The sequence below is a fragment of the Pterocles gutturalis genome, unplaced genomic scaffold (genome assembly GCF_000699245.1).
Source record: "Pterocles gutturalis isolate BGI_N339 unplaced genomic scaffold, ASM69924v1 scaffold9233, whole genome shotgun sequence".
NCBI classification, from domain to species: domain Eukaryota; kingdom Metazoa; phylum Chordata; class Aves; order Pterocliformes; family Pteroclidae; genus Pterocles; species Pterocles gutturalis.
This window is the reverse complement of record NW_010120464.1, coordinates 37,657-49,940: the sequence shown is the minus strand read 5'-3', so window position 1 is coordinate 49,940 and position 12,284 is coordinate 37,657. Positions and strand designations below refer to the sequence as shown.

General features: G+C 40.0%; 1 protein-coding gene across 1 annotated transcript in view; it reads left to right on the top strand.

The window, feature by feature from the left end:
* The first annotated feature begins 6,149 nt into the window (after positions 1-6,149).
* LRP6 (low density lipoprotein receptor-related protein 6) overlaps positions 6,150-12,284 on the top strand; it is a 36,853-nt gene continuing 30,718 nt past the window's right edge. Inside the window, exons 1-2 of the mRNA XM_010076914.1 lie at positions 6,150-6,341; positions 11,364-11,580. Coding sequence (XP_010075216.1) covers positions 6,150-6,341; positions 11,364-11,580 — 409 coding nt within the window. The remainder of the gene's footprint in view (positions 6,342-11,363; positions 11,581-12,284) is intronic.

Below are 12,284 nucleotides of genomic sequence, written 5' to 3'. Positions count from 1 at the left end.
TTGACCCTAGAGCTAATAGCTTGGCATCCAGAGAATGCTCTAATTCATATTCTAATCCTGAAATTGCAAGGCTACATTTTCCTCCGCTGACAACTCCCTCAATTTTACTGCCACCCTAATGAGGAAATTTTGTTTTCTAAGCATTCACCGTTTATTTTCTGACTGAGAAATTTTGTCTCATAGCATGAGTCTTTGTATTGTGAATGCTGATGATTTGTAAAAGCTGATTACTGATCCTACCTCATCCACCTTAGTTTGAAGCAGCGGTTTGAAAATTGAGAAGCAGAAACCATTGAATTCCTAGCTGTTGAACACAGTTGCCTTTGTGTACTTTCATTAAGCTTTTGCAGGTATGAGAAGTAAGGTAGTTGAAAAAAATATTTGAAGTTGCTTTACTGTTATTTTTGGTCACAATGCATTATCCACCTGGTTTGGGTAGTTGTGGCACTTGGGAACTTCATTCAACAAAGAACAAGATGTGCTGCGGACGGTAGGGGCAGATCCCTTTCCTCTGTCCCAGTTTCAGAAATTTAAAGCTTACTTTTTTAGCTAATTTCTAGCTATTTAACACCTGCATTAAGAAAAATGATAGATTATTGAAATAAGTAGTGGAGTAAGTACTTATTATAAAAAAAAAATTAGTCCATACTTTGTATTGGTTCAATTTGGGGAATATTTCTTATGAACTTAGGGAAGAATTAAATTTCATATGCAGACCAAGATAGGACCACAAAAGCAAACAAATGACAACAGAGCACATATTAGTAAAGTCGACTAACTGTCAAAGTGCTGGATACAAGCATTTGAGTGGCCTCTTATCTGTGGACCCAAAATGCTGAGTCAGGACTTCCTGGCATTGTAAGCTTGGTATTATTAAAAAAAAAAACAAAACACCTAAAAAAAGTTAAATAGCTTTTTTGCTTTGGCTTTTGAGCATGGTACTACAGAATTGTTGCTTAGGTATATATCTTTTGCAGCTGTACAAAGTTTTTTAATATAAAAGTAACAAGGAAGAAACATATTTAAAACATCCATGCCAGTTTCAATTCAGGAACAATAAAAAGTCAACTTTTTGTTGCCTTTCATAAATTGAGAATATCTAAATAAAACTGAAATGTGAAAAGTTTAATTATTGAGACACCCATTACAAACCACTTGTGCTGACGAGTTTTCAGAGAAGTCCTGAGGGATCTGCTGTCAACAGGCTGTCATCCTTAGTGGAACAAGGAGAGGTCCCCAACACTTCACAGCAGAAAGAGGGCACCGAGGGAAGGTTTTGGGTAGATACAGCCAGAACTCTTGTCCAAGACTAACCTGACTCTGTGATCTGGGTACCAGACATGGCATTTTTCTAAGAAGTGAAATTACTGCCCTAAAAGTTAATGTGAAGACAGACATTCAGTTTTAAAATAGTTCTTGTGTCGTAGATCTGCATTTCTCCCTGTGATCTGTGAGTGGTTTTCATCTAATGAGACATAGAGATCATCAGCTCAGTAAGTTGCCTTAAGTTGCCTTTCTTGAAAACGTGAGAAATCAGCACTTCTGTGGTGTGGCTTACTTTACCCTAAAGTAGCTGTTTGTAATAGATTGGATGAGTCTTACTCTAAAAGCACCTATTATTTTCTGTTAATGGAGCAGCCATGTCAGAGGCAAGACGCCCACACTCAAGACACATTTGAGCTGGCTTCTGCAATCTTTGTGCACATTATTGTTAAAAGTGTAGCTTTCTTAGACTTGGTTGTCGATTACGTCAGTGCAGGCTGACTGAGACTTTCCATGTTGGAAATTCAGAGATGTTTCCTACAAGCCTTGCTTGCAGATGAGCAGTCCTGTTTTGCTAATGATAGCTCTGTGAACCTTGTAGCTCCCGATGGCCTGGCATGGAGTTGATTGAAGTACAGTACAAACTTTGGATCCCACTAATGTGTTGTACGTGCTTCCTGGATTTTTCCTGTTGGAGTTAGGAAATTGTGTTTTAATTTACACTGTTGTCTCATCTAGAAAGTAACAAGCCTCTACTGGCAATCAGTATTGGTTACCTAACAGAAAACACAAAAGTCCCTCAAACTAAAATAACTAGAGCCGTCATCTGACCTCACTGAGTCTGACATGCTTAAAATAATATTTAAAGGCAAGCTGGGGAATTATGTGAATAGATACTGAGCTATCTTCTGCATTTCTGATTTAGCTGAGTGCTGTTTGTCAGTGTGCTATTATCCCTTACTCTGCAATATTCTGGCTGGGTTGTGTTTTTTTTTTTCTTTTCCTCCCAAGCTTAGTTGCATTACCATACAGAAAAGATTGTACCGATCTTGGACCTGGCCTTCTTCAGAAGCATTCACATGACCTTGTGATCTCTCTCAATAATTATTCAGCTTTCCTCACACAGGCTTTTTATTTCTCTCTGCAATTTTGTAGTCCTAACCTAAACTTTTTTTCTGATACCGTTTATGATGTTGTAACTTTGCAAAGATCTGTGAGAAAGGGATTGTAGGAAAGTTAATACCTTTTGTTAGGCTGGTAAGTGTATATGGTGGAAAAAAACAAGTTTTGGGACATGCAGAGTCCCTTGGAATTGGAGCGATTTAGCGAAGGGAGCAGTTGAATCAACTTAATAGCTTACTGCCACCAAAAGTGGAAAGTATCCTGGAGCCATCCCCCAGCTTTGCACTGGCTGAGTCACTCATTGGACTGTTCCATGAACCACCTGGACTTGCCAAAAGCGCAGAAAACTTTCCACATCTTTTTCCCTCTGCAAAAAAACCGATTATAGTTGCTTATGGAGGAGTCTGGAAAGCACTGAGTTGGGTAGAGAACAAATTAAAAATAAAAAGTTCCTGAGGCAAGGTACTGAAAGAAAGTACCTTGGGAAGGAAGAGGAGAGAAGAGAGGCTTTTTTGCCCGTGTTCGAGAGCATTAGTAGTTGTGTTGCTGACCTTAATCTTATAAAACTAAACCCCAAACCACTGTGGGGTTCAGGTTGGTCTTGGCTAGTCTCTTTTGCTTTCTGCGAAGTGTGTGTAGGTTGCTCATAGGGCTTGGTTGACAAAAGGTAAGTTGCAAAGTCACAGTAATTAGTTTCCTTTGCACCCGTATAGACTGTGTTCGTGTAACAGACACCCTCTGACTGTTGCCGCTCCCCTCTATGTATTAATGTACAAAAATTAATTTCCATAGCCAAGCATCTATATTTACCTGTTTTAACACTGAATCTTCTTAGAGGAGCCTCTTTTTTTGTTTTGAAAACCTCTCTTCACATCCTGTTCATCATTTCAGCTCCATTTTTTGTCTTAGCCTGTTCTTTACAAATGCAGGGGTTTTTTTTGTATTGCGTGAGATTGCCTAGGAGATGTCATATTTGATTGTCACAATGGCTGTAAACTCCTTTCCCTTCCTGCTTGTCACTTCAGCTGACTTGAGCCGTTGCACTGAAAATCCAGCCAATTGTTTCTAAAATTAAATTGGATTGCTAAGAAAACAATTCTGGTTTTGGCATTGATTGATCAGCAAGCTGGGAAAGTTGTCCTATTGTGAAAGAAATGAGCTTGTAACAGTGCCTGTAGCATGATAGAAAGGGCTATTTATGAAGTTAATCTCTGTTCTGTTTTTACGTATTTATCTTCACTGCAGTCCTATTAGGAATATTATCCATGCTCAGGAAAAATATATTTTGATTTCTTTGGAAAAATGATGAGAGCTCAAAAGGAAATGGAGGGTGCTGGGGAACTGTTAAATTAGAAATTGGTAATGGCTATTATAAGACAATTAACAGTAAGAAATAGTAGAGTTGGCTGGAGGCATTTGGTTTCTGAAGCAAATGTGAAGGGTTCCAGGTATCCCTTTTGCTGATTTGTCAGGATTACTGTGCAGTGAAGAGATGACTTCCCATTTCATATCTGAAACATTCCTTAACGTATTGGAATTGAGGGAAAATACTGTTAACAGTAAGTTAATGACACTGATGGACTAATTATATCCAGTTGAGTTTAAAGTTTCAGTTGGTCAGTCACAGAGGACTTTTAGAGGGGAAGACTAAGAAACTGGAAATTTAGACAAGATATCCCTCTCTTAGAGCTGCTGGTTTATAGTAGATATGTGTTAATTGTATGATATTACTGCAGCCATAACAGTAAAATCGTTCTGTTCTGTTTATGTTGCTTAAAGAAGCAAGTTGAAAATACATAGTTCTCAAACCCAGTCTGAAAAAATGCTAATGTAATGTTCAGAAGGCGTTCTCGCTATCTTTTAGAGTTGTTTTTTAAGAGAGATGCTGCCCCAGTTTTCTTTTTTTCCTTAACCAAATAAATGTAATGAGTTCATGTTGTTTTTCACTTCTCTGAAGTGAAAAAGTAGGATTCATGTGCATTTAAGTGGAAGAGAAACAGTCGTATCCTCGATTAGCAGTGTCGTGAACTGAGTATGTGTTGCATCAAGAAACAGCACCTGTAAGTATCTATCATTGGGTAATCAGGGCTGAAGTAACTGACTAAACCTTGAATACTCCTAAACTATGTCAGGTATAATACAGGCCTCATTGAAGATCTTTTACCATGGTATATTGAAATAACCAGGATATATGTATAATATCCAGGATATATGTATTGAATTCAGTATTGCACAGCTGTCTTGCAGTAATACTTCCCTGCAATCATCTTATGCAGATCAGTGTTAATGATCAAACTCATGAGAAATTGACTTTTTCACTTCATTGTTTTTAGTTGTACTGATAAGAGTGTATTAACATGACTCATGTGGAACTTGTGAAGGTGGTAATGCTTTCTAATGTTTCTCTGCTGGTTTTGAAACTATTGCAAGAAACCAAATTTGTTGTTAGAATGACTCAAGAGTTTATGGTCTGGTTAGGAAGAGTCTACGTTTTTTTCCTGCGACATTTCTGTGACAAATGGCTGGGTTTTTTTTTTTTTTCCATGCTGTAAGGTAAACTGTGACTATGTATCTGAGAATATATGTCAACATGTACCAAGGAAACAACAAGCTAGCGTGTTCTGCGTTTGTGGGACACGTGACATGCAAAACATTGCCACCGAGTCAGAACACTATCCTTTTCCTTCTGCTTCCAGAATTAAGCTAAAAGCTACAATTGCATCCTTCCTTTGAGTTGGTGGGGAGAGGTGGTTTCCAGCTGTGGTCACTGCTAGAAACTTAGTAGAGCTGGTACAGTGATGGCAGTAGTACATGAGCAGGGCAATTGAGGTCCCATATAATAAGTGAGGTCTCCTTGCCTCTCTGAGGATCAGGAAGCTGGTACTGGAAAAAGTGGTGAAGTTCGGGAATCAGTAGCTGAGGTCTCCGTTGTTTGTCCAAAAACTGGCTGTCAGTTTTTAAAAGCAGGACCTATGTTTAAGTTGTTCTTAATATTTTTTTATGAGATATTTGTGTCTGAAATTAAAGCAGTTGATGGGCTTTATTGGGTTAAGTTGTTTGGGGTTTTTTGGTTTTTGTTTCACTGATGTGTGTGTATTTGTGAGATAAATAAAGTTCTGGCAGCATCTTGTAGTGTGGTTGGGTGCTTTCAGTTCATTACAGATGCCTAGTCCACTCTTGTAGGTAATCTTTAATTTTTTGAAGATACAGAGTTAGTCACCGTTGTTTATAAATTTTAGATTATGTACTTCCTCTGCTCAGTCATTCTGAGAGAGAGCTTAGTACGCATGATACTTACCTGCTCCCTAATTATTTATAACTATATCCGAAAGAGGAGGCACAAAAGAGGACCCAGGAAACTACAGACCTATTAGTCTTCCTTCAGTCCCTGGAAAGTAATGGAATGAGTCCTTCTAGAAACTATCAAAAGCCAAATGAAGCAAGTGATTGGGAAAAGCCAACATGGATTTACCAAGGGCAAATCACACCTGACCAACCCGGTCACCTTCTACAACAAAATAACATTTTCTGTCAATATGGGGAGAGCAGTGGATGTTGTTTACCTGGACTTCAGCAGAGCGTTTTATATTGTTTCCCACAGCCTCCTCCTAGACAAACTGTCAAGATAGAGACTGGATGGGTGATCTGTGAGATGGGCAGGGAATTGGCTCACAGGCTGCACTTAGATGGTGGTGATCAGTGCTTTTTACTCAGGCTGGCAGCCTGTCGCAGGTGGGGTCCCTCAAGAAACTGTACTGGGCCCCATGCTGTTCAGTATCTTCATAAATGATCTGGATGATGGAATTGAAAACACCCTCGCCAAGTTTGCTGATGACACTAAACTAGGTGGTGAGTTGGACATGTCAGAAGGGAGAGCCATCTTACAGAGAGACCTGGACAGGCTGGAAGAGTGGGCTAGCAAGAACTATGTGAAGTTTAACAAAGACAAGTGTGAGGTCCTACACAGGGGATAACATAACTCATGAGCCCAGTACAGGCTAGGATCTATGTGGCTGGGGAGCAGCCTTGCTGAAAGAGACCAGGAGGTCCTGGTGGACAACAAGCTGAACAAGAGTCCAGTTGGCTGCTGCAGCAACAAAAGCAAATTGGATCCTGGGCTGCATCTACAGGGGCATTACTAGCAGAGATAAAGACAAGATCATCCCACTCTACTCAGCGGTTGTCAGGCTGCACCTGGAGTACTGTATCCAGGTCTGGTCCCCACAGTTCAAAAAAGATGCAGACAGGCTGGAGAGGGCCCAAAGGAGGGCCACAAAGATGATCAAAGGGCTGGAGAACTTGCCCTGTGAGGAAAGACTGAAGGATTTAGGTCTTTTCTCCCAGGAGGAGAGAAGGCTCAAGGGGGACCTCATCACAGTTTCTTAGTACTTAAAGGGCAGCTACAAGGAGGACAGAGGCTCTCCTTTCAGGAGGAGCTGCATGGAGAGGACAGGGACAATGGGTACAAGTTGAACTGGGCGAGGTTTCATCTCAATAGAAGAAAGAAATATTTTAAAGTGAGAACAATCATTCACTGGAGTAACCTCCCGAGGGATGTGGTGTAGTCCCCATCACCGCAAGATTTCAGTATGTGGTTGGACAGGGTGCTAGATAATCTCATCTAGGCTCTTCTTCCCACAAAAGCTTGGACCAGGTGATCTTTCAAGGTCTCCTCCAACCTGGACTGGTCTATGACTTTGTGGTTCTACATCCCAAATTAAACCATGCTCGTGAGTTAAGATGAAAGGTAATGGTTTGCACGTTATCACACTGCTTATGGCACTAGGTTAATGATTAGTAAATCGTATCAGCTTTGTGTGACAGTCTCCTAGATTTGAACTGGAAAGTGTATTTTTTCCAGTGCCTGCGTGCTGTCTTCTCATCCTGGAGTCATCAGTACGGAGGCTGCACAGCACCTTGTAGAACCAGGCTCCTGCATTTGATGTTAATCTAACTATGGACCGATAGGGACAAACCATTCCTATTACTAGCATCTACCCAGTGCTGTGGATATAAGCTAGTGTACACCTGCCTAGTCTCTGCTGCCGCTGGCCTTGGTCTGGTAGACCTGCACAGACTGCTGGTCCTGTTTGGGGCCCTGCGTAGCTTTGCCAGGGCTCCTGCACGAGCTCTTAACCAGAGCTGAACGTTATTTTCACAGATTAGGTAGGTATGATGATTGAGGGCTAGACTCAAACCAATCCCATTACAAGTGTAAACTATTGTACGTTCAAACACCAGATTATCAGAAAGGTAAATTCAGTGCATTAGCCTATTCATCGTAGTTATTACTAGTATTCAAGAGCGAATTGAATACAGGGTGTCTGGCAGCAACAGACCCTTAGAATTGGTTTGCTATGGTTAGAATAGGATTGCTATGCAACCCGGTCTGTAATTTTAAAATAGAAGTTGATACTTCAAAGTTGGTTTGTTTGTTTTTTACTGTTCTTACTGACCATTAGGTACAGCATCTTAAAATATGACCACATTTTGAGCATTAATTCATTTATTTTGAGTAAACTGTATTTTCACAAGGCCCATAGTTGCATTCATTATTGTTCTAGGATAAGCAAAGCCCTTATCCTATGGGCAGGATATCTGGTATTTTTTCTGAGGCCATTCAATTTTTGTACTTAGTTTCATTTTTTTCATGGAGCTGCTCGCTCTTTCAGTAAAGGTAGTGTTTGTGGTTGCACCACATCTGTTTCCTGTTGTAGTCTGTATTCTCACTGTGGTTTGCAGTATTTCAGAATGGCTTCAGAATGTGAAACCCCACACCGCGTTGTGGTTAAAACAGCATAAACCAAAGGAGTCACTGCCTCATAGCAGCAGAAGTTGGGTTTCTCGTATGGGGGATTCTGTGGGGGTAGGCTTCACTGTGATGAGCTGATCCGTGTAGGGCTGGAGAAGGAGTATGAATGCATAAAGCAGTATTTGCTGGGACTTGGTTGTCGCCTGAATTTCAGTATGTGAAAAGATGATGCTGAAATCCTTTGGAATTGGTTGATTAATGTTTTTTTGTTTTTCCTTGTGCTTATTATATCTATCATCTCTGCATCCCTTGCCACTTTCCTTTTGCGTTACACCAGACTGTTTGCTTCTATAGCCTGTTGATAAAATTCCATTCAGATCTCCTAAAACGCAGACAATGTGGTGCCATGGAACTATTCATATGGTGGTACCCAGCTGCTAATGGGCAGATGTTTATATGAAGTAATATTGCACAGATGTGCTCAGGTAAGACTGCAGTGGGAACAGAGTGACAGGTATCTGCAAGTACTTCTGGATAGGCCCATGGTTTGTCTAGGTGACGTGAAGTTGTCTTTCAAAATGACCTGTACGTGGCAAAACAGAAACTGATTAAAAGCAGATACTCCTTAAGTCCTTCCTTCTCTTTTCTTGACTTTCTTTCAGAATAAGAGGAAGCTTAGTTGGACAGCGGTAGTTAAGCACCCCCTTAAATGCAGAAGTTTCTTCCTTTCACGAATACAAGGCGAAAAGTGTAGTATCTAAAGATACTGTTTTGTGATAGTGATGTTTTAATGGTTATTACTGTGTGGCTTTAGTGGGTTCACTTTGCAGTGTCCATCCATTCTGTGTATCTGTTTGGTCTGCTTAGCAAGCACTATTTGCCATCCATTAATTAGTTGCAAGCAAATGGCTCATCTCTGTAGTTTAAGGGGGAGTGGGAAACAAGTCATTGCAGAAATGTGAGATGACTGTTATGGTTGGAAAAGGGGTGGTGGACAAAAGGGGTATGATCAGTTTTGCTTGGTGGTGGTGATGGTTTCTTGAAGGGATGGTGGGCTTAAGGGCCGTAACTCACAGTTTATCTTACAGATGTTAGATCTGTGTCCCTGGTTCCAAAGTTAACCGTTAGTCTGTTGTTTAGCAACCTCATTCATCAAAACAGAGTGCAAGAGGCGTGCTGCTAGGAATTTAGAGAGCCAGCAGATGCTGAAATTTTCTGAAGTAGGATAAATGGAATAGCAGAGCTTGTTGTCAAAAGGAAGTCCAGAAATTAGGCAATTGTGCTGGGCTCTGAGCCCAGCTAAACAATCTGCGATAGGAAAGGCTGTGTTTGGATTTGGTTATCAGTGTAAAGGACATAAGTTACAGCTTTAGGATGGTAAATGCACCATAAAGCAGAGTGAAGCTGCAAGTACCGTGCTTGACTTTCTAAAGGATCTTAGTGAGAACGCAGGGAAAAAAAAAAAATTTGCCAAGTAGCGCTGATCTTATTTTTATGATGCGTGTGCGTAATTACATTTGTAGAAGCATGCTGTGTGCAATACTAGACTGAAGATTTTTTGGTAAGCCAGTTCCACAGAGTAACTATGAGCTTTTTTTAAAAAAGTAGATGTGGAGCTTATTCCTACAAACCAGTAGGTATGTAGGGCCCCTTCCATTTTTCTGTAGGAAATGTGCACATAAAGATTTGATTCCCATTCTAACATACTGAGAGTAAATGCAGTAATGTCAGGAAGTTTATGACAGGGAACATGACAGGAGAAATTGAATTATTGTGAAGACTATAGCATTTTCTTCCACTTTTTTAGGGAACTTAAAAATATTTTATTAATGTACACAATATACTGTATGCTGAGTAAGGTATGGGTTTCAGTTCTGTTTCTCTATTCCTTTCCTCCTTCCCCATCTGTGCTTGGGTAGGCAAAAGGTAGGAGTTGCTCCAAACTAGCCTTCTCATTTCTTGTGAGCTAGGAAATTCTTCTGACCACAAAACATCATGAGTCTTGCCGGAGTTATTAAAACAATCGATCCTGTAAGTTGTCATTGCACAAGTCTTTTGGTTTGAGATAGGGGAAGAGTGGGAAATCATACAGACTTGTCTATGCCTGCCTTAATTCCACCAAAGCAAGTAAGAGAGATTTGAAAACAGTGATTTAGTACATCTCCCTTTTTCCAGTCCTTAACTTGGAACATCTTTGGCTGGTGGGAAAGATGTTTTTATGTTTCAGGGATTAGTATGCTACTTTGAATTTTGTGAATCACATTGTTTTGGAAAATTTTTACATTAATCTTGGTGTGTTTTTCCTTTCTTTGGAAGGGTAGTATATGTGCTATAAATTTAAACTGTAAACTTGAAACAAACAGAAATATTTCAGAAGGAAATTTTCCGTGAAATTGCAGTGCTGAATAATTTTTAAGCTTCTCTTAAAACACAAGACACTTCACTACTGTCACTATGGTACTTTTTATAAAAATACTTGGCAGTCATAAGGTACTTGATCAGTTGAACATGCGTACATATGTTTAATTAATCCTTTCAGTGCCTCTTTGAGGAAGTTAGGTATTACTTCTTTTTAGCAGTAGAGAAAAATGACACAGTAAATTCAAATGTCTTGATCAAAGGCATACAATTATTTACAGGCTATTAGTGTTCCTTCTAGTACAAAAACCACTCAATTTTGAAGAATGTAAAACTGGTTCTTTATTCAGACTTGGGAATATAAACCTATTCTGTAGATCTTCAGTCAGTATTTGCCTCCCGGAATTTATGTGAAGCCTCCTCTTGTTGCTATCTGTAACCTGGGCAAAGCTCATTTGGGAGGGACCATGGACTACAAGGTGCTGAGCCAAGACTCCTTGATGCTGTAAGCATGTCTCTGTTCATGTCTCCCATTTAAAACTAAACCAAGAGACACAACTCAGAAACAAGAGAGCTGGGCAACGTCTAACAGGCACAGATAATATTAGTTCCTAAAGTAAATAAGACGTATGATCTGCTTATGAGACTAGCCTTATACATAAGAGATCCTCTGTGGCTTTTAGAATAAGCACCTGTTGAAATACAGTCTTTTTTATTAGACTGCTGTGTAACATTGATAGCATTTTCATGGCTAGATTATTTTATAATTTGAAGTCTAAGTGGGGTGCAGCTAGTTAATTAATCTCTGATAAATAGTGACAGAATTATTCTGTGTATGTAGTAAGTTTGTGTTTATGTATATCCGTAGGTCATGAATGCTGATGGAACTGGGAGAAGAGTTCTGGTGGAAGACAAGCTGCCTCATATATTTGGATTCACGTTGTTGGGAGACTACGTTTATTGGACAGACTGGCAAAGACGCAGTATTGAACGTGTGCATAAGCACACAGCAGAAAGAGAGATCATCATAGATCAATTGCCTGATCTAATGGGCCTGAAAGCTACAAATGTCCACCAGATAATTGGTGAGTGAGACTGCTAATCAGGCAAGTAAAATGAAATAGAAAATTTCAGCAGTGCTCTTCTGTGGGTATTATTTTATACCAGGTCAGATTTTTAGAAATGGGCAGAATCCAGTTTTATTGCTTGATAACTGCAGGCTGCAGTTTGATTGTCTGGGGTAATTGTGAGGTGCTTCAGTTCTCTAACTTGGAAGAATATAAAGCTGAAAAACAACAAAGCACCCCCCCAATGGGTAATTTTCAGCTTCTTAGGGAATTGGAGCAACTCACAGGTCTGAACAACCCTGGATTCAATGAAGGGGAGAAGGATAATCATGGAAAATGAGAACTTCCAGCTTAGATTAGCCCAGCTGTTTATGAAACTGCAGCTGTAGCAGCTTTTCATCTTGCAGTCTGAACATGTGCTCCCGCTATGTGAAACCTAAGAATGAGCCAGTTTTAGTCTGTTCAGTGCTTTTCGTATTAATACTGCAAAACCATCTTTAAAAATAACTAGCGACGCTTTCTGCCTTGTAGTGTCTGTGGTGAAAAAATGCAGGACCTGACTTTAAATTGGATATCCAGGCACTGATTAGAAATGCAACTGTGGCATCACAGAATTCACCATATACCCAGAATATCCTACTGTATGGCTTGCAGCTTCTTGCTGCCATGTCTGGATTGTACCCCAGGGAATTAATCAAATGTAGTTGAGGTGTATCTTTGCA